Below are 24,017 nucleotides of genomic sequence, written 5' to 3'. Positions count from 1 at the left end.
AATAGACAGACAAACAAACAACAATAAATAATTTATTTTCAATGTTCAACGTTTCAACCCGAATCAACTGTGTTCAACGTTCAATTGCACTATCCTCTTCTCAGGTTGTATCTGTCCTGTTGTTTTTTGCATTGCATGTTGGTCATCGCCGACTGCATGCCAAACCTTCGGGGGGTACATCTCATGAACATCACCATTGTCGACTGCACTGCTCTGCACCCTCTCACTCCAGATGTTGTATCTGTCCCATTGTTTTTTGCATTGTATGTTGGTCATTGCCAACTGCATGCCAAACCTTCGGGCGGGTACATCTCATGAATATCACCATTGTCGACTGCACTATGCACCCTCTCACTTCAGACGTTGGATCTGTCCCATTGTTTTTTGCATTGTATGTTGGTCATCGCTGACTGCATGTCAAACCTTTGGGCGGGTACGTCACATAATTGCATTGCATGCCAGTTATCGTCAACTGCCCAGTGCGTCCTATATCGTTCTCCCACGGTTTTTCACATTGGATGTTGGCCATCACGGGTCCATTTGGTCTAGCATCACTCACTGCGTTTTGCCCTTGAATTGACAAAGTTTGGCCTCGAACTAAGCAGTCTGAACATTTCTTTGTCTCTCTATAGCTACTTCGCTAGCATCTATCGACTCGAACCCATTGACTACATGAGCTTCCTATCTTGTAAATAGCTGACTCCTCCTTGGAATACATGACCAGTTTCATCAAAACATGGCCCAGATAGCTGCACCGTGTGACCACCTGTATTGTACTGATAAGGACAGATATCAGAGAGGCTGATCCGCACTTCTGGGCAAGGGTTTCTTGCAAAATCGTGTAAGTCCCTCACTTAAACTCTTACTACCAACATTCCTGAACACTCAATGGCAAGAAATGAGGTAAGTCTTGTATAATGAAATTTTTGACATTGTTCTGATTGTTTTCTAGTCTACCAATAAAAGCGCGCTATCTAATCGCCGCGAGGTGCTTTGTAAATGTGGGGCATGCATAACGAAGGATCCAAATGGCCAGATTGTCTCAATGGCGACTTCTCAGCAACACCAGCGCTGACCAAGCCATCAACCGGTCTATGTTGGCTCAGCATGCACATGGAACATCAACACGAGGGGGATCTCGCACTCCCACTAGAGCACCTATCTTCCAGCGTGGGCTGTGGTCTCTTGCGGCCACCAGTCTCAGCTCCTGCAGTCCGTGTAGTGCCTTCCACTTCCACTGGTCAAGCACCAGTCAACTGGCCAAGCATCGGGAACCGCTGGACCATCTCGAGCGTGCTGCAGTCCCCCCAGAAATCTCTGGTCATTTGAGTAAGTTCCGAACTTCATTTGTAAGCGATTTTTGATGATTGTCTCAGCTCTCCGATACACACCCCAACAGTCTTGCAATAGCAGCACCACCTCTTCCGAAAGCTCCGGTTGGTCTTGTATGACGACTGGGTTGGATCGTACGAGAGCCTTCAAGTGCATCGAGCCTGGCACAGGTCTTCAAGCTGATCTTCTCGGATGCTCCGCAGAAGTTCACTAACATCCTGAGTCATCCATTTCCGGTGGATCAGAAGTCCGGTTCACACTGCTTGATAAAGGGCGAGAAAGGACTATCCTCTGAACTTTGTGATGATGAACAGTTGAGAGCGTGAGTGTCTGTGCGAATCAGTCTCCCATGTTCCTTTCCCGTGGAAGAGGGGATCTAGAACGGGTGTCCTGTCGACGTTTTCGGCTATGCTCATCAGTACGTGAGCAGCGTGTGTTCGCGAGGTCAGTTTCTGCATTGTACAGGTGAGTCTATGCACATATATGCACCATTCTTGACATACCGACTCCTTTCAGCACCTCTCCTTGGCTGCCCTTGCTGGTTCCTCACTCTTGACTGTGCTGTGTTGTCCCTGTGCGAACAATGTACAGTCATTTGAAACCGTCGAAGGAATGTTACTTACTGTTCCACAGTATTCCTTGGTATGGCTTCGCTCCCCATTGGAGGCATAGGTGCATGGGGTCCATCACTGATTCGCATCATAGGACTCTGCACTGTACAGTCCACGACAACCCATTCAAATTTGGCCCGAGAAAAGCAGGGTCAATCTGTGATTCATGTGGTGGGACATCAGGTTGGGTGCGTGCAGTGGTGTCCCTCCATATTTGAACCTGTGCTGATTCGGGGATTTGGATCCAGGCTTGGGGATTGAATCCTGGTGGGCACAGGGAGGCCAGACATACTTGGATGAAGGATATTGAGTGAGGAGGAGCAATGATATCAGTGGACGCGTCGAAGGTGCACATATGCGATACTGTAGTACGTGGTTGATCTATCAATATGTCATATATATTAATATATTCTGATTTTGGTGAATATGGTACCCATAGCCCAGATCATACCTAAGATGAGGCTGCATAGTCACGGCTAGTGATGGTACAACAAGTTTATAGAGATGAACCAAGGCAGATGCTGAATATACAATGTGCACACATGTAGTTATATCTTGAACTACATGACCAAGGCACACCTGGTTGAATTTTGAGCATGTCAGCTTGCCAGGATCGTAAAGTTCATAGGTACAGGCATAGCCATATGTAGCTAACGTGTGAGGCGCACAGATTCTCGTGGGTTTATCTTAACATAGCTTGACCATGTTCTCTCATCTGTTCAACCCATATCTACTCAGCAACTACACCCAGTGACTGACAAAAAATTTTCATTTCAAATCTAAATTATATCATGCTCAAGTTCTCACCGACTGTATATTAAACTGTCATTTCCAGTTGTCTTCGAGCTGGGGATTAGTCCTTCCTAGATTATGTAGGCCTATCAATAACAAAAAGATATTTAAAATTTCACGCTAGAGCCTGAATGATGCTCAGAGCGCTGCATGATGATCATAAGCTACTAGGGGGGATGTTTTCTTCATCCCTGTTACCACGGGCCTGTGCTTTCTTCTTCCCTTTAGCCTGCCTTCTCTCCTTTGCAAGTTCCACCTTTGTGTGAGATTTAGAAATACAGCTTTGAAAGGTATATGCAGAGCCCTCCAACATCCCAACTTTCTCTTCATAGAATCTAACACTGAAATGAGCTGTGGTGGGCAAATAAAAAATGCCGTGGTCCTTCAGTTTATCGGCATATTGGGGAAAGTTCATCGCAGGGTAGCGAGAATGGACGGTCCTAAGGACATCCTCAATACATTGCAGAGGTTCGTCGTCGTCGGACTCTTCATCACTCTCCCATATAGAGCGCAAAAGTCCTCTTGAGCGGTTGGGGAGCCGTATGGCCCTTTCCTTGTTCTCTCATAAGCATTCCGTTGGAGATTGTGTCATTAGTGGGAGGTGGGAGGTGGATATGATTATGGATGATGGGTGGTATGATTTCGGTGGGCACCCTCTGGAGCGATGACGTAGTTCACTCCTTACGTGTCTTTTGAATTTCATTGAAATGATTCGGAGATGTCCTGGGTAAAATGACAAAGTCTGGATCTCCAGTTTCGTGCTAAAATCCATGAGCGTTATGTAGTATCCTTGCAGGCCGCAAATAAGTATTTCACATACCAAATATTTAGCCCACTCCTGTAGGTCCTGGGTGCACAACGGATAGTGTGGAGCAGTCGGGCTGGGATGCATCGACCCAGCAGAATGTGTCCTCTCCGAGCTTCGGATGGTCAGGGCAGGCACAACTTGCTTGTGACTGTTTCTAGCTCCTTTGTATACCTGCCCGCAGAAGATGTACCTGCCTGTCATCGTGCTTGCTTCTCTTTCTGTACAGCCTGCAAGTTGATGTCACGTCGTGCAGACAGCTTGCAATCATCAAAGCACGTACAGTATTGACAATTTCAATGGCAACTTTCTTTATTTTTCTGCCAGATCCCTGTTCTGTCCTTGCAGCTTTGAAAGCGCTATCAATGTCATGCGTTGTTAAAAGCCGATGAGGTGAGTCCATGTGGCGAGCAGTAGACAAACGCCAGCCCAAGTGCTGATATGTCTTTGAGACATCCATTGTAGCCTTGATGGAGTTGAGTATGTCTATGTGGGAATCTGACTTCAGAGTGAGAGCGGTCCACATAAGTGGTTGATTGGTTTCTATCCAGAGTGTGGAGAGGAACTCTGAACTCGACTAGTGCGACACGGTGACATGATCAGCATCTCGTCAGCTCAGATATACACATTTAACTTACTTTTCTCAAGCTGGGCCTGGCACCATTGTCTGGTAAATTCTTCTAATGGCAGGCTGTTCAGTCATTCCCTCATAAAAATGCTGAACCGCAGCGCATGCAGTTGATCTCCTTGTCCTCGACACTGGGCAGTTCTGTATGAGCACCGAGCAGGAAAGCTGCGGTTTGTGCACTGAGTACACTGACAAGCAGAAGGAATTGAATTGACCATAGAGTTAATAGAAGACTGTAGCCTGAGAGCGTCACTGGACATGTCAACGTCAAAATTTAAAACTCACCGTGACTTTTATAAACATGAAGGATATACATTATCGTCGTGACCAGCCTTCATATGCCGTCAACCTCAGCGAAAGAACGGTTGGGCAACTAATGATTGTCAGCATTTAGCTACGGCACCACCAGGAAATCGAAGTCGGAAATTTAACATCACGGCGACTGTGATGCTTACGGTACCGATTTAACCATAAGTAGTGCAGGATCCCTGCTGTTAGTAGTTAGTAGCACTTATGAGAGTAACAGATGTGAAATGCTGCATTTGGCTCCCTGAAGGGCAGGCAACTTAGTAACTCAGGAGCTCTATGATAGCATCTAAAAAGCCGAAGTTCCTCTCAAAGTGCTTTTGAGTAGTTCGCTGTTGGTTTAGGTTTGCATTCGTAAATGTGGGAGGAACTGAAGGATGTATCTATGGTCGTTTCCCCAGCGGCATGAGGGTATATTTGCAAAGTGCTTGCCAGGGCGTCGTGGAAACGCTCAATGGCAATGAACTCATCGAATGCATGGACTGTTGTCCACCTAAAAAATTCCTCTTGTCAAAGGACTGAGAATCAAGTGTACGAATGGCGGGAAGTGCATGGATGAATTTGAATGTGAGTGTGTGCGCTTCTTCAATCCTCAGCTATTGCCATCAGTTGTACTGGGTTACCTAGTGGAATTTGAGTTAAGTTCAAAGCCCTGCGATTGTTTCAGTCTTGATTGACCTAGACCTGCCGTCCTACTTGAGCAAACGATGCCAGCTACACTGCAAAACCGGCCTCTGCAAGCGTGCTCAGTTATCCTCTGAAGACTCAGAGCCCGAATCTCTTCACAGCAACGCACTCGACGACCCGCCACCCAAGAAACGCACGCGTTCTTCCAATTTCAAATATAAGTCAAGCTTACCTTCCAAGCCCAAGCCCAGGAAATGCAAAGCCAAGGAGGATGATGCCAAGGATGAAGAGGATGTAGATGGGAGTGATTTAGACCTGAAGGAAGGGCAGCAAGTCGTGGGTCGCATCGTGCAAGCTCCAAAGACAGGCTGGGGTGAGTTGGGTCTTTTCCTGCTTCAGGAATGATCAACTTACCGGTGTTAAAGTGCCTCCTGGCCAAGTTTCACAGAACACGCTTGATTTTCTCATGCAACTCAAGGACCCTGCGTGTAACGACCGCGAATGGTTCGCACTTCTATCACGGCCTTCATTCATTTATCACTGGCTGAAAATTATCACGCGCTTCTAGGTTCAAGCTACACGGTATGTGGGGCTTCTGTATTAAACTAAAGCTTTGCACTTATTTTAACAACAGAACCTGTGTATCGTCGCATAGAAAAGGAGTTCAAGGGCTTCAAGATCAAGGATTTTACCAATATGCTCAGAGGTTGATGCCCAGATTCCCCCGTTGCCCCCTAAAGATGTCATCCACTGACACTGACTATTAGTCAAACCGGGTGATGAGAGCGTCATTGCTGCAGGTGCATGGTGTCCTGCTAAGAACAAACTTGCGACTCTCAGGTCCATCTCATCTCCCCTTTGTTTCTATGGTTCTTTTTATGCCTTCCCTCACCTAACAGAAACCACCTACTCCGCTCCACACCCGCCGCTAAGACCCTGTGCACAATCCTTTCTTCTGAGACATTCACTACCCATTTTGGCCCTCCCCATCCGCACCTGCATGGAGAACGTCAGAATGTGTTTGGGCATGAAGATCAATTGAAGGTTGCACCAATATTGCCCTCCTCAAATGCCGCTCCCTAGCTGTTTCTTGCCGGTTCATGGATGCCCAAGTCATTGCGCCTGGAGCCGAGTTTATGGATGCACTACGTGGTGTTGCTGATGTGATGATGCCATTTGTCCATTGGTGAGTCCGGTGCTTCATTTTCAGTATACCTTTTGGGGTACATGTGGTGATATTAATTACTCTAGTTTGAATGATATGATGACGCTTCCTGCGGATGACGGTTCAGATGGAGAGAACGAGGAAGATGATACTGGGGGTCCGGAGGAAGATGAGAGTGATGATGTAGTTGAATGAGGAATGGGAGGGCTACTAAAGCTGAGCTGGCCGTTTTTTTATATTGCTGGTGTTAATTCTCTCGGGTATCTTACTCGTCTATTTCCTCCCCTTATACAAACTATCCTGTTATCTATTGTAATAACATGGCGCTCTCATATATTTATAGGACAGTGATATGAACTGAAGGTCACTTGATCATGCCCTCACTTCGAGTCTTCGACAACCCTACTTGCACTCTTTGAGGCTCGAGCGTTCAATGGCCGCTGTGGAAGCTTGGCGATGATGTATAGTGCTATAACCAGTGAGCTACTACCTTGTGTATATTAAATGACGAGCTGATGCTGTGAGGATTCAGGAGTAAGCTAGTTGGGTACAAGCGCGAAGTCAGAAACGATAGGGCTTTCATGTCCATGTAAGACACAAAGTGAGCTGTGAGGGCAAACCTTTGCCAGTCTGACAGGACATGGAGGGGTATTGACAATGTGGGGGGTAATAACACTGGCCATGAAGCCTGAATCGTCTCAAGACGACATGACAACATGTCTTAATGGATCTCTCATTTCAAGTTTCACAAATGGTACGTCTTAGTATTGTTCAAGCCACCAATGTCTAACTCGCATAGGTATTCGACCCAATGCAGCTCGAGTGTTATAGATATATTATACCTACAGGATATTGTGTAGCTCATGTGTTACATACACGCACACCAATGTAGAGGACAGTTCAGAATATAGCAGAGTGAGTAGCACAGGAAGAGTGCATCAACGAGAAGCTGCCAGTGTAAATCTGATAAAGGCATACTGAGCAGTCATACACACAGCCGCCGGAGTAGTTGAAATGTAACTCAAATTCTATAGCTAGGTACAACTGATGGCAACAACGAGGTTCGAAGAAGCGCACACATGAGTCACATTCAAATTCATCCATGCACTTCCCGCCATTCGTACAAGGTATATATGAGCAATCGATATCAGACCATCTCAACATCCAATTCCAACTCGGACATACCGGTCACGGACTGGGAGAAGTCAAGAGCGATCTCTAACCAAGAGGCATTTCGTCTTTTCCCTGGAAGTAGCCTCGAGTTCTTCGGAGCCTTGCAAATAATCTTCAAGCGGGGCTTCCTTGCTTCCGATTTGTCCTTGACACAGGCCACAGTTTGCGAATGAACATTCAAAGACCATGTACTTGCACGAGAAGTCGGCCTTCACTCTGTTCCATTCGGTGGGACACCCACATTGCGGGGCATTGGAGAGGAAGTGTCTTTCCCCACGGACGAGAAGTAGAATGAGCCCACGAGTAATGAGTGCATTCTAGTGGCATCACTGGGCCATTGTCTTGAGGCATCATGGTCATCAGGACGATATCGGTGTGCATGCCCAATCCCGATTGCTCGATTATCCCAGGGAATGCTTCACACAGTGGGAAGCATTCAATAATAACGAGCTGAGCGAATGCAATAAAAAGATGGGAAGTGAATGCCAGATGGAAGTGTTTGGCAGTGAATGCGACCGTAGACTGAAATTGCGTGATCAACAACAGCCAGACTGCAAACCGCTGAAACCTTCGGATTTGTTGATGATGGCTCCGCAGCCCAAAAAGAATAGGGTGGTGGTCTTCGAGCGGCGAATCACTTTGCTCCATGGATCAAGTAAAGCACTCATAAACTGGAGATACTTTAGTAATGATGGTGATATGGTCAATAACGAGCAGCGTACACACCTCGGGAACGGTATCTGTGATATAACTGTTTCACACCGAATAACCAAGGAAAGGGTTGCCGTTCTCGTCGTTCGTGTGATTGGTGATCACAAGACAAACCGTCTGGTAGTCGCGATCTTCCATAATGTCATTCACAAGTTCCTCGCACATGTTGAGAGTACCTATCAATCTTGTGACTAGTGCCGAGGTCGAAAACCACATCGACGAGGTGGAGGCCGCCATTCGGAAAATAAGGCCTAAGGTAGGAATGGACCGCTGTCAACTGGGCTCGCAGTGTTCTCGAAGCCAACAACCTTGAAATGAATGATGAGGGCTGGCTTTGAAGAAATCTGGGAACATTTAGAAAGGGTTAACTGTCCAACGATGGGCAGGAATGACTGGAAAATGGGCTGAGCATCCCTATAAAATCCCTAGACATATATTAATCAGTGAAAGGCGGAAATAGGAATGAATGAACTCACATAGTATGGCGTGACCTCTTTCAACTTCTTGTCCAAGGCCGTATGGCAGTGGACACAGCGAAATTTGACATCCGGCTCCTGTAGGTACTGCACGTCGCCAGCCGGAATTGAAATGCACTGGGTGCACATGGCACGCGGGCAGTCATGCTCGTCGCATTCAGTAGAGACAATCTTCACCTTCACGCATGCCATCCTGGCAGAGCATGCAGAACTGTGGAGCAATTTCAGTGGATTATTGCTAGTGAGCTTGTTAAGTATCACTCACCTCATTTTTGAGTGGTCCTGAATGGGCTTCCACGTGAGAGCATAAAGTTTCTTGCAGAAGATGTGGCAGGTACTGCAACCTTCAAGCTTGCGAGGGTCTGCTGATCTCTCTTGATTCGGACACGGGGGGCAACCCCACCAGTTGCTTTTGAAGAAGTTTGCTTGGTGCGTGCCATCACACCGCAAGAGTCAGGGATGAGAGGTACTGTTACGGTACTTCAAATAATGAAGATTCAGACGAGGCAGACAAGTATGGCAATAGTTTGAAAAATGACAAGTACAGAATTAATTTAGACACCAACAAAGCCAAATAAACAAATACAAATGCCCACATCGTTCCCGTTGTTGTGCTCGCTGTCTCTTAATGAGCTGCTGAAGCATCTCACGGACATCACCATTGTCGACTACACTTGTAGTTCTTTGGTGAGCAGTCTTTTTCGTTTCAGTGCCTGACTATGTTCAGATGTCTGGGCTTTCATTCTCACTTTTACATCACCTGATGTGGTCATTGACAGGTTGTGAGTAGCGCGGCAGAGCGGACATATAATTTGGTACACCCATACCTAACCCTGTTTCTCTAGATGACTCTGCTGCACATATCACTGAGGAAACCGCAGGAGCTGCATGCGCAGCACCAATTGCGATTTTGGTCGGGGTTGCCGGAACTGAGATACTGGGCTGGCTTTATTACATCGCCGCTTCTTATGCTACCACCTTGGTTCCAGATCCTGCAGACAAAATTAGCGCTCCCTCTTGGCCAAGTATTTTTGAATGTCCTGGGGAAGAAAGGTGCTTTGACCCTCTGGTCCTCCATCACAGTGTTGCAGGAAAGTGCGTTTACTAAAAATGATGAAGTTTAAATATCTGATTTCCTGACAGTACCTTTGCAGATGCTCACAAGCTGTTGATGCTTCACGCATCATTTTCGCATTTTCTCGGGACAACGCTCTTCCCGGCTCATGGTGGTGGAAGCACATCAACTACACAATGCAAACTCCAGTGAATGCTGTATAGTTTGTGATGGTGCTCTCTGCCATTTGCGGGACACTAGTGTTTTCCACAGCAGCATTCAACTCCTTGGCCTCATACATCTAGTGAGCTTCTCAAGTCACTAATACTAACTCTGTTGCTCTGAAGGGCGTCTGTCATAGGTTTATACATCTCATATGCGATGTTCATATATTGTCGTATTACCTGGGGGAAGGACAAACTACAACCTGGTCCATTCAATCTTGGTTGGTGGTCTTTTCCGATCGGCTGGACAGGTGTTGTCTGGGTGGCATTCATGGTTGTCATGCTGCTCTTTCCATACACACAGATAGCCAGTGTGCAAACCATGAGTGAGTGCTATCATATATAGTTAGCCCTTGACTCATCGCAACATGCAGATTACTCAGTAGTGATTGTCATGGCTGTCTTCATATTTGCTGCAGGATCTTGGATATTCTCCACGAAACATTGGTTCATGGGACCCATCCCGAACATCGACGCACAGTCTGACTCCTCATCGTATTCGGAGAAGCCAGTAGTGTGGATATATAGAATATGTATTTGATACGCACATGACGGCTACGCGAATTGGTTCTGTGGGATCAAACACCCTGTTCTTACAATAGTAGATGATTACCTCTTCGATGATTTGTTTGTTTCAAGTTCACGGTGCTCTCTCCAGACCTTCATGTACACGGCTTGATTTCTCCTGGCAGCGTGATGTCCATGACAAGTATTGATAGAATACTGAACCTACGCCAGGTCGCTCCTGAAAGTAAGAATGAACGTAATCTTACTTACGTTGTCACATTGTAATTGAAGCAATATCTGAACCCTACTATATAGCTTTGTAAACCCAATATAAATGAGGGAATATGAGGTTTTTAAACGAGTGGGAGCTAATAACACTATCATATGTTGCCGGTCGTGATGGTGCAGAGTCGTGACCTTATCGAGAACCCTCATATAAATCTAGATTAGATGACAAGCGCTAATCGCGCTTTCCACGATAAAGTCTTGAATACTCTTGCAGTTCAACACATAAATAAGGGAATATGATATTATTTGACAAGTGTGAGGTGATTACGCTATTATACACTGCCGGCCGCGATGGTGCAATGTCGCAACCTTGTCGCGAACTCCTCATGGTAATTTAGATTCTTAGACATCCATGGCTATGTGCCGATAACTCACATTTCTCGCAGTATACATAGTCATATCTAGCAGGAACAGAATTATATCCTCCTATAGTTCCCACGGCTACCATGTCAAGGACTCATCAGTTCTCTGATGATAGGGTCGTATGTTTGCAAGGTTTCTCCGGTTAGTATCGATGAGATGTGACCAACTTACATAAATATTGACGGGCATGGATGGTGCGTACTGATCTACTTGCTTATCCCGCCGACAACAAACCGTACCTCCCCAGCCACATCAATATACTATACGCTACTCGCGTCGATGTCATATGGACAGTTTCCCCCTCTGCTTCTCTCGACGAGATCCTTCATCAACTCCCAGAACCGTCATCAGTGATTCGATGCAAATGCGCATCACAAGTGATCTATAAAAAATGTCGCTTTTACTCTTGACTCATGCTTCTCTCGCAGTCATAAATAAGTATTAGTACTATACGCACTGGTTTCATGCTTCTCCGCACGATAACGATCCGTACCACCACCCTAGCCATACCAATATTGTCTACACTAACGGTTGGACCGCGCCCTCTTTCTGGTTATCCTCTTCCTCCCGGTCGCTTTTCGGTATTTTTCCACCGGTGAGATAGGAGGTCACTTTACAGAAACGGGACGGATCTTGGGATCGTTACGCCGCCTTGTCTTGTCTTGCCTTGCATGACGAATGATGGATTACATTGCAATACCCCACCCCAACTCCTCCCACCCACAGCGGATCCTCGACGAGTCATTTGTCATCGTCGTGCAAGGCGGCTGGTAACGTGGAACATCAGACTCGTGACCGCCCGCCTTGCATCGCGGCTAGTGGGGGTATACCGTATCGTGTTCGATTAGGTATCACACTCGATGTTCACCGGTAACCACTCATAGTATGCATCAGACTTGAAGCTAGGCGGTGAGGAAAGAGTATAGAGGAGAGAGGAGAAAAAGAAAGACAGTGTTGCAACAACGCGATGGTTTCATTAGTGTGACATTGAAAAGAGAATCTTCGATATCGAGACATGCGAGTATAATAAGATGAGTGGAACTGAAGGAGAAAAAGAAAAACAACGAGGAAAGGAAAGAAGGAAGGAAGGAAGGAAAGAAAGATGTATGTATAGAACCGCTCATATGTAAAAAGTGCGATAACCCATGCGCGCCAAATATACAAAACGAATCCCATGATATCATGAACAATATTGGTCCTTCCTGGGGGTCATTATGGAACAGAACGATGAGAGGATACAGTGGAGAGTAAAAGGATGAAGGCATGAGGCGAACGGAACGGTCACCGTTTCCGCTTCCCATTCACCATTTCCCCATCAACCACCATCGCCCCCATTCCTAAGCCTAAGCTCAAGCCCATACCTTCAGCACTGCCACTGCCACTGCCGCTCCCGCTCCTTTCATCCCCCTCTCCCGCATCCGAATCCGCATCGTCTAGCATATCCATCATCTCCTCGTCAAGATCGTCCTCGCCCTCCAATACAGACACCGGTAGATGCGGATGAGGATGCGGGTGTAAAACGTGCCCAGCGGTCCGTATTCTCACACGCGGTCTCGAACTCGCATCGCCCTCTACCTCCGTCTCAGCTCCGTCTCGTACCATCGGAGGCGCTAGCGATAACGATTTCCCCAGCGCCAACGCAGCGTCATCTTCGACATCGTCGTCTTCTGGTGATGATGAAGGGGAGGGAGAAGGAGAGGGTTCGATTTCAACTTCGACGTCTTCGTCTAGATCTGCGAATGTGCGACAGAGGGGACAGCTGAATGCGCTTGTGTGGGCTTCGAGGAGGGGGCGGATGCATTTGTAGTGAAAGGCGTGAGAGCAAGGGGCTATGAAGAGGGCTTGGCGGATTGTTACTGCGAAGAGGCCTGTTTATCGTTAGCGTGGGTATAACTGGGGAGTAGGGAGGCTTACAGATACAACAATCGGGGATGTTGGTCTTTGGCATGCGTTTCTTGCCATGTGCGATTGTGCTTTGTGGCTGTGGTTGGTTGAGTGGGTCTGCGGAGAGGGAGCGGAGTTGTGAGAGGGCGTTTGTGCTATTGCGATCAAGGTCAATATCAACAAGATAGAGATGAAGAGAAGACGTACTTGAAAGCATTAGGAGCAGCTTGCCACTCTCTGCCCACCTCGACTCTAATCTTCACACTCTTGTAAATATCCTCGGTGCCGCCCTGATAATCCACGCCCAGTTGAACGATATCGCCATCTTTGAGTTGATGGGGTTTACTCTCTGATCCGGCAGGACTCAACCTGAGATGATTGAGGAAAGTCCCAGATGAAGATTTTGTGTCTTTGATATAGAATTTTCCGCTGTCGCTCCAGATCTCTGCATGTGCTCTTGAGACGACTTTAGATTTGAAAGCGAGTTTGTTGGTGTTTAGGGCGTTTACTGCTGCTAGACCTATTCCTGAGCGATCTGTGAAGCGACCTATGCGTAGGGGACTGTCATTGTCTTTGATATCACGGCTGATGGGTTCGAAACGGAGTGTGCGGCGACTGTCGAGGTGGGGAACTAGTCTTATTCTGTGGGTTGCAGGGTTTGGGTTTGAGATGGTTGTTGCTCGGAGAAGGGGTGGTGCTGGCATGGGTGAAGTTGATGTTGGTGTTGGTGATAGTGAAGGTAGGTCGTTGTTTGTGTCTCTTCTTCTGAGTATGTTTTGTGGTGCGAAGCTTGTACGTCGATTGGGGGATAAATCTAATTGGTGTGAAGTAGAAGTTCCTCTTGGGCGTCCACGTAGAAAGGATCCCAAAATGGTCACTGTGGACCGTTGTGGTACGGTTGGTGAATCATTATTTAGAACTAGACTTGAATTCTGTGGTTGAGGTGCCTCCAAAGCCATGTCCTGTTGCCTTTCGTTAGATTCGAAGATTCGGATGGTGGTCAATGAACTCGTTTGACGTTCCTCGCTCGATTATTTTTTCTAGTTGATGGAGGCGCTGCTTTGCGGCTGCGTATTAAAGTCAAGGCACTCACGGCTAAACTTGGCTAGCCGATTCCGTCGCTTCTGTCTGAGACATTAACAACCAATTAACCTAGACTCTCCTAGAAACAAGAATATATCTTATCCATCCTCATCCTAGCTCTATCCTCGACATACCACCCTGAATAAACCATATAATTCAATCCATACTCTCCCTGCAAAGTTACCTACTAGGCCAAGACTATCAATGCTCATTATCGTACCTTGCACAGGTCCACTATCAGCTGAAATTACAGCACAGGCTTAACTTGACAGTTGATCGTAGTAGTTCCGTCTTCAACTCCACTAAGACGTCCTTTGTGAGCCGGTTCAGCCCTTGCTATATCGGTCATTTGAAATTATACCGGGTCTAGTACTTAAGTAAGCGCCGGTGAGCGCTCTGGTCGCTGCATCGTCATTTATTCTTAGTATCTCAGTTCCTTCATTCCCTCTCCCCGCTCATTGGATCGACGCTCCTCATCATATCCTCAATCACTGATGAGCTTCGCAGCCTGTGGAGACTTCCCCTTTTCTCGTACGTGACAACAGTTCATATGAGTTATCATCGGTTTTCAAACAAGATTTGTATCCCTACCTACGCCATTTTCGCTAGTAGCTGTCTGCTGCATTCCAGAATTGAGCCATCACAAGATTCACTCAATCACGTATCCTTGACACTTCTGCGCTACACGCAAGAGACACGTGACCCACCGCATACAAATGCGTCCCCAGTCTACTTGGGACTTGTCCAAATCTCCCAATGGTCTCAGAGATTAACGTTTGACTTTAACCTCGCAGAATACAGCGACTTGCCTTTGCCTTTTCACGTACGTGACATGTTGATATCGACGTGAGTACCTTTCTTTCGTTTTCAAGTCCCTGCCTGACGCCATTTGCGCAGCTGTCTACATCGATTCCGGAAAGGAGACATTACAAGATACTCGATAACCGCACCACGTACCGGTACCGTCGATAGTACTAGTTCTGTGCTACATTCACTCCTCCAAATCACTTGCAGGAAATCACAGACCGCTACCAAGTGTTCCACTTGGGACTTGTGCAGATTCACGTGATAACCCCCGATATGGCATATCTTCATGGGTAGTTTCTCTTGATAGTGTCTGAATCATATATCGGGTGTTCGTCAATGTCGCTGCCCAGCGGTGGGAATTATGAAGACACCTTTACAGTTGGCGTCGTTGCATTTCCTCTCGGAGTAAGATTGCTCTTCACTCTTCGCTTTCCAGGTTCATAGCTCGCACTTTGCCATTGGTTAGATGCCTCTTCGGTCCCTGTTCGGTCTCTCCGGAAGCATGATATACTTAACTTGATGTCTGATATAGACGGTGATGCTTGTTTTATTAAATGCGCACCGTTCTTCCATATCGTATTAGGCATCACCGTGATCTCAGGAACAGTATTGTCGTTTTTGGAGTCGGGGATTCGGATTGCACGATGAAGAGGATGGGTGCTCATGAGGGTGTTTGCTTCCTAGCAGCCAAGTCGACTTGGGATCATCCTTTACGAAGATTCAAGGTTATCGGTTTATCAAGGTTCGTCGTCATTAATTACGTTCTTCGGCATAAGTCGTCCTATCCTAATTATACTAATCGGTTGAAACTGGAATTACCTGGATTACTTTCTGGCACCTGATCGGACTTGCGTCCCCACCTCGATCGAGACGTCCCTTGTGAGCTGGTTCAGCCCGAAGTTTGTGCGGTAAATGAGCATTTGGAATTATGCTGGGCCTATTTAAGGTCATGACTTACCACTCTACCGCCACTCATCATTCTAGGTGTTAGGATAGGAGGAATTTGAAACAGAGCGCGAAGAATATGAATGTCTTTCTCAAGGAAGAAACAGCCTAGCACAGGTCGTTGCATTATCTGTTACAGGGTCAGTTGTCAATGGCTGCAAAAGAGGATGCTGCTCAATATCTACACTTACGGGATGATTCGTGAGTTGTCCGTACGTATTAACACTCTCACAGCTGTTCATTGGGTTCTGTCTTCGTAACTCTTCTGTTCGCTCGCTGGCTTTTTAATTTGCTGCAAATACTTTCTCACAACCCCGCGGAACGATGCTCAGATAGCCTATTATGATCACAACACAACAGCCGCCCCAGGCACGATCACAGCAGCAGCCTCACCAAGGTCCCCAACAGCCTCAATAGTGGTCTGTTTTTTCCGTGGCCTTACTCCTCCCACCCCCCATTTCCCCGGGCCTGGCGAGGCGGAACCAAGTTCACCTTCACCTTCACTTTCTGCATTCCCTCGCCATGGCCATACACTTTTTGCTACATGCACTGCTTCTGAATCGGGGGAGTTGTATCTCTTTGTCGTGTCTTGTCCGCGGAGCGGCCCACAATGATTTATACATTTTTTCTACCTGTGATAAGCGCGATTCTTGTTGAGACAGGTGTAGAAATACAAATCTCCTCGCTGAGAGTGGGGTTGTTAGCAGCGTTTTCATTGTATCGGAACTCCTCGTTCGATCAGAGGAGGGTATGACGATGGCTTTTATTCACTGAATCTGGGTGCGTGTAGTTAATTTATACGCAGTCCTATTCCTTAGCACAAGTCGTCCCAATTATACCACTCGATCGAAATCCCTACATAGGTATCGAGAACTGACAGTTCCGGTCCCTTGTGAGCTATGCCGGTCATTTGAAATTATGTTGCTCCGACTTAAGTAAGCCTCCCCAAAATAAAAGTTTGCTCTTTCTCTTGCACAAAGTTTGTTTGGAGAACCATCTAGTACCAACACTAAAATGACACCTCGCCGCAAAGAACGAGATATATCGATATCACTCTCCATTCCGTGTGTCAGTCGATCATACCAGCGGCCAGTGCAAGATCTCGAACTTCAAATGCCTTTTTTTGATGTTCGATCTGCTCTTCCATCCCTTCCAACGCTGATCTCGAGCTTCTCATTTTTATTCTTATCTCGGAGTATGGATCGACTCATCCTCATGATCATTACATCCCCCGAATGCTCAATCGGAGATGAACCTTGCAGAGTACCTTTTCCCGTACGTGACAATCGTTGATGTCCACGAGAGTGTCTTCTTTTCATTTTCAAGCCCTTACCCAACGCAATTTTCGTACCTGTCTGCACCAGTCCCAAAATCGAGACCACAAGGTCAACTCGATGAACGCCAACCACGCATCGTACAGTTCTACGCTACCTCTTTCACTCTTCCAGTAACTCCACACCAAAACCGTGACTCAGGCAACACCATCAAATATAATCGTGCGTTCTCAGTCCACTCGGGATGTGTACAGATCCATGCGGTAGCCCCCGGTATGAGGTGGTCATCTAGCTTCGCATTCATCTTCATGGTGCCTCATACCGGGCGTTCATTGATGTCACAGCGTCACCACCTTCGATGACCTATTCTCCCGGCTGACGACATCCTTGCAGTTGGCGTCGTTGCGTTTCGAGTAGGCTCTTCGCTCTCTAGGTTTGCACATTGCCATTAATTGAATGCATGTACCCTGTTCCGTACTTCACGAAGGATGGTATAACTTGGTGCCTGGATTTAGAAAGTATGTATTCAGAACATTCTTCCATATCCAGGTAATAAGCATACTGGGAGCAGCGTTTTCGTTTCCAGGTGCATGATGAAGAGGGTGGGTGGGATTCCTTCCTTCCCCTTGCTTCCTGGCAGTCACAAGTCACTTACTCTATCCCTGTACGTAGAATGTCAGTCTATCTATCGAGGTTCAACTCACCATGCAAAACAACATGTCCGTCAACGACACTTCGTTGCAAAGAACGAGATGTATCGATTGTTATCGTTGTTCCGTATGTCATTGGATCAAGCCAGTCGCTCAGTGCTAGATCTTGAACTTGGAAGTTCCTCCCTTGACTTACGATCAGCTCTTCCTTCCCTTCCAATGTCGAGTGTCCGCTCGCTTATTCTGGTTCTTGTCTAGCAGTACTAGTACGGCTCGACTTGTCCGCATCACATCTCCCAATGGTCTCGGGGATTAGATTAAGTTTAACTTTAACCTCGCCGAGTACGCGACTTGCCTTTACCTCTTCCCGTACGTCACAACAGTTGATATGATTTGTTATCGATGTGAGTGCCTTCAATTTCGTTTTCAAGTCCCTACCTGACGCCATTTTCGTAGCTGTCTGCATCAGTCCCGGAACACCACAAGGTCTATGATACTCCATAAACGCACCACGTACCGGTACTGTTGACATTTCTAGTTCTGCCTTTTTGACTCCTCCCAGTCACTTGCAAGAAAAAACGTGACCTAGACCGCTACCAAGTGTGCATCCCCAATTCACTCGGGACTTGTGCGGATCCATGTGACGGTAGCCCGATATGGAATATCTTCATGGGTAGTTCCTCTTGATGGTGTTACATATCGGGCGCCCGTCGATGTCGCAGCGCCGCCACCTACACTAATATTATATGCCTCGAAGACATCCTTGTAGTTGGCGTTGCTGCATTTCCACTCGGGACAGGACTGCCCTTCACTCTTCGCTCTCTAGGTTCGCACCTTGCCATTGGTTAGACCCCCCTACGAAGCATGATATACTTAAGTTGATACCTGGATGGTGTAGGAAATGGTAACTGTATGCTCTATCCAGGTATTACGCATGCCGGGAGCAATGTTTTCGTTTTTCTGTCATTTTTGTTTCTGATTGCATGATGAAGAGGATGAGAGGATTGGTGGGATTTTTTCCACTTCCTTCCTTCCCGGCGGCCACAAGTTGACTTATGACATCCTGTACGCGAAGATTCAAGAATATCACTGTATCGAGGTTCGTCAGGTCACCCCATCCCAAATATACTAATCGACTGGAATTGGAATCACCTGGATTGCCTTGGGCGCAGCTGTCAGAAGCTGTCAGACAGTTGATCGGACTAGCGTCTTCACCGTTTTTTGTGAGCCGGTTCAGCCCGAAGTTTATGCGGTAAATCGCCATTGGAATTATATCGGGCCTACTTAAGGCCACGTCCTTCTACTCTACCGCCATTCAGCATTCTAGGTCCTATGATAGCAGGAAACAGAGCGCGAAGAATATTAATGTTCTTCTCGAAGAATACACAGCCTAGGCTACCTAGCGCACAGCTCGCTCCTTGATCCGTCACCCCAAGCCAACCTCTGGCCAGGCACAGTTGTCAATGGTTGCGAAGGAGAATGCTGTTCAATACCTACACCTACGGGATGATCCACGAGTCGTTCGTACGTATCGACACGTCCCTATCATAGCTGTTCATCATTTGCTGTCTTTGCGACAATCAAATTGGTCGCTGGCTGCAAATACTATGTTCAAATACCATGAATGGCTCTGCGGCGGCTCTCGCTCAACAATACCAAGCGAGCCCCACCATGATAATAACATAACAACTGCGCCAGCCTCAACAGCTGTCAGCTTATCCATGGTCTGTACAGCGCTTATTCCTCCCTTCCCTCCATTTTCCCTAAGCCTGGTGGGGCAACGCCAAGTTCACATTCACATCCACCATTCCCTCGCTATGGCCATAAACTTTCTGCAATATCCATTACTTCTGAATCGGGAGAGTTGTATCTTTATCTTTTTGGAGGTCAGGTCCACGAAACAGAACAGTGCGGAATTATTTGTACGGTACCTGCAATAAGCGCAATTTGAGCGCGATTCTCGTTGAGATGGGTGGAGAAGCACCTTTGCTGTGGATGGGTTTGTAAGCAGCGTTCTCATTGTATGGGGAGGGGAAGTGACCAAAAACAAACCAGACTCTTTGTTTGATCAGTGAGAGCAGGTTGAGGGGTTGTATTTAGTATTTGCTGAACCTCTGTACGTTCATCCTATTTCACTGTCTGAAAAAAGCAATTTCAAGAGAGTGGATACGGGTGGTTAATTTAAGTATATGTGATCCTATTCCTTAGCACAAGTTGTCCCAATTATAATACTCCATTGAAATCCTTGCACAGGTATTTCAGCATCAGTTGATCACTCTCCTGTCTTCACCTTGACAGAGATTATATTCTATGTAAGTTCAAGGCATGAGAATTCACATAGAATGAGGTCTACATGGGGACACAGCTTCTTCAAGTTGTGACTTCATCTTTCTTGACTCATACAACCACGTACCACTTGCAACTTCTCTTCTGCTTGACTCCACTCTCATTTCATTGCACCTGCCCACCACACCCTTTCAGCAGTATTAAGTGTCTTGCACCAAACTGTGTCATATAATATTCCCACCAAAAACACTCAACACAACACTTTCAACCACAGAATTTCCACCAAAATTCCGACTTGTGAGCTTCTGAGGCCCACCCACCCTCATGGCTCACCCTGGACCCTTTGTGCAGGGTCAAAATGTTGTTTTGAGTCATAAAACCCTTTGGGTTTTCAGCCCAAATAGCCTCATTACTCTTGGTACCTACTTGTTACAGTTGTGCTTCTATGAACTTCTTTTTCTTTCTATCCCTTGATACACACTTACTATGCATGTCCCTTATTGGTCTATATTTAGTTCAGTATTACTCAGATGCCTCATTATTTATGCATGTGCTTACTGATACATACCTATTATTATGTCACACCCTGTACCACTACTAGGGTTCAACAGGGGTAAACCTGTGGGTGCAACAACCTCAACCTGCACCCGCACCCATCAACTACCTATACCCATCTACCCAAGGGTCCTCAGGGGTGCAGGTCAATACAAGGGTCATTCACAGGTAATGGGTACCATGGGTATACATATACCTGTCAAGTCTCTAGCTTGCTGTAATAACAATGTAGTAGTAAAATTTTAACGAAGGGTAATGCTATCTCATCTATTGTCAAGTTCCTCATCCTCCCCATCCACATCTGGGAGGCTTGCCACTGAATTAATGTCTGTATCTTTTACTAATCCTAATTGGCTCCATAATCCTACACAAAGTAGAGCTTGGGTGGTCTGGGCAGAAAGACAGTTTTGGACGTGTGATAGAAGTAGCTGCCCTCGGCTGAAAATCTGTTCAATGTCAACAGATGTTGCTGCAGAGACATGTTAAAGCAAAAACAAAACAAAAAACATGAGCAACTGTACCCAGAATAGTGAGATAATTCAACACCATCCAAGATAAACAGGGGTAAGTCTTGCAGTGTCTGCACCACCAGGCAATCACATCTCCAATGTCTTCAACATCAGTGTTGAGGTACATTTTGAGTTTGTTGGCACTGGCAAGGGTCTTGACACATGCAAGTGTTGGTAGGCAATCAAAGATGTTGCTTGCATTGTCATCCTGTGTGTACTAGTTAGTAGCACAACACAGAATGACAAGTATTAGTATGCACCTTGTCAATGTCTTCAGTTACCAAATCACTAGGGGACTCCTCGGCCACTGAACCAGAAGCATATGAGTGCTTAAATTCTGAATGTACAAGTTCCTTGGTAGTGTCGATCCATTCTTGTTATCAGCTTGCAGCCCAGAAATAGGCTAGCTTGTGGGAGGGATGGAGAACTACAACATCATTAGTTTAGTGAAAAAAAAAGAAAACATTAGTATGCATCCATCACAATATGGTAAGCCTTCGACACATCAGTCAGTGAGTAGTATTAATTGAGGGTCTGTTTTGCCAGTCCAAGGCCAGCATGGATTGCAGGGTCAAGCTGGTGCATCTTGATCATGCTGCTTGTGAAAATGCTGTTGATGTGATCCATGGCAGGGATCACCATTGGCAGGTTTGGTGTAGAATGGGAAAAGTACAAGGTGGTGTCCTTGAGTATCTGATTACTAAGAGTTAGTATTTGCACCTGGGTTGCCAGTTTGGAAGCCTTATTATACTTGATGATTACGTGGCTCGGCAACTCTGATTAGGCTCATTTGTGCTAAAACCAAACACCAGCATTAAATGCTGCCCCAAATTACCTATGGCCTTCACCTATTCAACCTTTGTACCTATAGCTATTAGGGTTGGGTGTGTATTCAGAGTCTATCAAAAACATATGTAAGCCTTCCCGCACCCCTCCTGCCTGCGCCTAGAAGGGCTATCCCCCAAACCACCCTATTCTCACGCTCCTTGCCCTCTTCCACATTGTCTGCTATCCGCTGTTGCCACCCTCTGGGTACCTTCTGCTCACCCATTAACACAACCCCACCATATACACAGATGTGCACCTACAAGGGGACCCCACCATTCCAATTCTTTCCCATTCTTTCCCAGTGCATGAACTACTGTTGTTGACATAGCCCACCATCAGCCCTTATACACATCATCAATGCCTGTCATGCCTCGTGGCTCTACTGCTTTCAAGGTTACTGGGCTGTCTAAGTCAGTCATTTCCCACAACTTTCAAGGACACAATCATCGATCAGAGGTCCTTGCAGCTGGCAAACAACAGCATTGAAGGATGGTAGTGGATACCAGCTGCCAGGCTGAAATACAAGGTACATTTTCCCAATCACTTTTCACCCCATTCACTATAATTTTTGCAACAGTGTCTGCAGAGGACCACAACACAGTGGAGACCATGATTGGCAACCATGGCATGGATGTCAAGGCACTACCATCCACTGCTCCTCCTGGAGAAGGAAGGTTTTGATACGAGTCATGCAGGTGGGGAACACAAAGCATTTGAAGGACTGGCACATCCAGTGGCCGACATTGGTGGATAGTAAGTCCTATTCGCTTCATCCTTGTTACAGTAACATGAGTGTTACATGTTATTTCATTTTCTTCATTCTTTCGACCACCAACATGTGGCTAAACTGTGCAGACTCATCTAGACCTGGACCATGGTTACATTTCCATTTATATCTTCTTTCTTTTTGATTGCATTGTCTTGAAACATGAGAAGCTCTTGCTTCTTCCCCTGGATCACAGAAGCTGCTGCTTCTATCTAACCATATGCCCTACACTTACCCTTACCATTCAACCAGTACTTCTTACCCTTTCTTGATTGTGACTCATACAGACCCTTGACCCTTACCACTGTGTCAGCACTACCTCCGCTTACCCTGTACCCTTACTGCTCAACCGGTACAGTCACTTACATATATATACCAGTCATCTCATAGATAGATTCTCTAACTTGAATCTACTCGGTTCTCATCTTACACTTGTCTTTGGGTCTGAACTTCTCTTACCTAAGAGAACTCCCTCTTTGCAAAGAACCATCTTCTCTTGAGACAATACTCTCAAGTTAGAAACCCCACTCTCTTGGATTGTATCCTTGAGAATTCCTATTGACTCTATGCAAGTAAGGATATCAATCCTTACTCAGACCAAGTGCAGGCAAGCTCCTTGCTGGGCTAGCACTGAAAGCCATGCTACAAAGACCCCTTGCTGGGTTTAGCGCCGCTGGATCTCATCCGAGAGGTTTCACGTAACAATCCTTACATATCTTGCTTATACTTGAGTACCGTCACTACATAGATTCTTGCATTCGCCAAGACCATACAGAAGATCAGACCTCTCATTGGAATCTCCAGATCGACTTCCTTGTGGACACCTATCTTGACTACTGTGCTCAAGATTCTGGCAATGGCATGCCAAACTCCAAAGACTTGCCCTCAGTCCCACCTTTGGACATGGACATGACAGACTGCCCTTCACTCAACAACGTTGAGCTTATTGATATTTTCAGTAAGTATCTTTGCACCATTTCGAAGCATTATTTCATTCTCCCATAGGGCAGCACTGCTCCTCTCTCCAACCAATAGTGTCGCACAGGTTCCCTAACAAGACACTTGTCTGTCATGGCTACATTGGATGTGCTCCAATGTGCCCCACTGTTGCCATTTCACTCCATACTCTTGCTGCCTTCCGGCAATCTCATTGAGCCTGTCCTTGCTTCAGTATCCAGGCACAGTGTAGGACACTTTGTTTCCTTCATGATGTATGTATGGGACAATACTCTCAGCAGCCTGTCTATTGATATGTAATTGGTAGATTCCTTATCAGCCCTACCTCAATATGAAATTCTCAGCCACTTATGATATTTATTTGGAAATTATTCATCACATTGACCAGCGCCTCCAGGCGGCGCTCAAACA

At 46.4% G+C, this 24,017-nt stretch overlaps 6 protein-coding genes across 6 annotated transcripts; 3 read left to right on the top strand and 3 right to left on the bottom strand.

Moving 5' to 3' along the window:
- Positions 1 to 2,768: 2,768 nt before the first annotated feature.
- Positions 2,769 to 4,386, bottom strand: EDB91DRAFT_1087466 (uncharacterized protein; the record flags this gene model as incomplete). Its single annotated transcript, XM_041316216.1, has 7 exons — positions 2,769 to 2,821; positions 2,904 to 3,296; positions 3,421 to 3,496; positions 3,556 to 3,714; positions 3,824 to 4,117; positions 4,179 to 4,207; positions 4,362 to 4,386. 7 exons carry the CDS (start codon positions 4,384 to 4,386, stop codon positions 2,769 to 2,771), a joined length of 1,029 nt encoding a protein of 342 aa, XP_041170491.1.
- Positions 4,387 to 5,025: 639 nt separating this feature from the next.
- EDB91DRAFT_1087465 (uncharacterized protein) lies at positions 5,026 to 6,461 on the top strand (the record flags this gene model as incomplete). Its single annotated transcript, XM_041316215.1, has 8 exons — positions 5,026 to 5,041; positions 5,142 to 5,474; positions 5,527 to 5,605; positions 5,670 to 5,683; positions 5,736 to 5,807; positions 5,869 to 5,901; positions 6,185 to 6,287; positions 6,353 to 6,461. The coding sequence occupies 8 exons, from the start codon at positions 5,026 to 5,028 to the stop codon at positions 6,459 to 6,461; spliced, it is 759 nt and encodes a 252-aa protein (XP_041170490.1).
- Positions 6,462 to 8,401: 1,940 nt separating this feature from the next.
- On the bottom strand, positions 8,402 to 8,818 carry EDB91DRAFT_1255233 (uncharacterized protein; the record flags this gene model as incomplete). The annotated part of the gene is made up of 2 exons (XM_041323941.1): positions 8,402 to 8,575; positions 8,627 to 8,818. 2 exons carry the CDS (start codon positions 8,816 to 8,818, stop codon positions 8,402 to 8,404), a joined length of 366 nt encoding a protein of 121 aa, XP_041170489.1.
- A 435-nt stretch (positions 8,819 to 9,253) lies between these two features.
- On the top strand, positions 9,254 to 9,930 carry EDB91DRAFT_1170934 (uncharacterized protein). Its single transcript, XM_041320194.1, has 3 exons — positions 9,254 to 9,315; positions 9,472 to 9,714; positions 9,767 to 9,930. Exons 2-3 carry the CDS (start codon positions 9,595 to 9,597, stop codon positions 9,902 to 9,904), a joined length of 258 nt encoding a protein of 85 aa, XP_041170488.1. The 5' UTR covers positions 9,254 to 9,315; positions 9,472 to 9,594; the 3' UTR covers positions 9,905 to 9,930.
- A 2,196-nt stretch (positions 9,931 to 12,126) lies between these two features.
- EDB91DRAFT_141705 (SMAD/FHA domain-containing protein) lies at positions 12,127 to 14,018 on the bottom strand. The gene is made up of 3 exons (XM_041326208.1): positions 13,154 to 14,018; positions 12,977 to 13,101; positions 12,127 to 12,930 (listed from the first exon to the last, which is right to left on the bottom strand). The coding sequence occupies exons 1-3, from the start codon at positions 13,903 to 13,905 to the stop codon at positions 12,344 to 12,346; spliced, it is 1,464 nt and encodes a 487-aa protein (XP_041170487.1). The 5' UTR covers positions 13,906 to 14,018; the 3' UTR covers positions 12,127 to 12,343.
- Positions 14,019 to 22,553: 8,535 nt separating this feature from the next.
- On the top strand, positions 22,554 to 23,716 carry EDB91DRAFT_1026330 (uncharacterized protein; the record flags this gene model as incomplete). Its single annotated transcript, XM_041312642.1, has 4 exons — positions 22,554 to 22,629; positions 22,677 to 22,684; positions 23,382 to 23,607; positions 23,655 to 23,716. Coding segments are annotated over 4 exons (372 nt in total), but the record flags the coding sequence as incomplete, so codon positions are not given.
- Positions 23,717 to 24,017: the final 301 nt, after the last annotated feature.

This window comes from Suillus paluster, assembly GCF_016628075.1.
Source record: "Suillus paluster strain FC165 chromosome Unknown EDB91scaffold_131, whole genome shotgun sequence".
NCBI classification, from domain to species: domain Eukaryota; kingdom Fungi; phylum Basidiomycota; class Agaricomycetes; order Boletales; family Suillaceae; genus Suillus; species Suillus paluster.
This window is presented reverse-complemented; position numbering and strand designations above follow the sequence as displayed.

Bases quoted from the DNA above. Each gene is read 5' to 3' on its own strand.
- EDB91DRAFT_1170934 (XM_041320194.1), top strand. From the start codon at position 9,595: ATGCTACCACCTTGGTTCCAGATCCTGCAGACAAAATTAGCGCTCCCT. The intron at 9,715-9,766 runs CAGGAAAGTGCG...CTGATTTCCTGA, and splicing joins GGTCCTCCATCACAGTGTTG to CAGTACCTTTGCAGATGCTC.
- EDB91DRAFT_141705 (XM_041326208.1), bottom strand. From the start codon at position 13,905: ATGGCTTTGGAGGCACCTCAACCACAGAATTCAAGTCTAGTTCTAAAT. The intron at 13,102-13,153 runs GTACGTCTTCTC...TGATCGCAATAG, and splicing joins GCTGCTCCTAATGCTTTCAA to CACAAACGCCCTCTCACAAC. The intron at 12,931-12,976 runs GTAAGCCTCCCT...AACGATAAACAG, and splicing joins CATCCCCGATTGTTGTATCT to GCCTCTTCGCAGTAACAATC.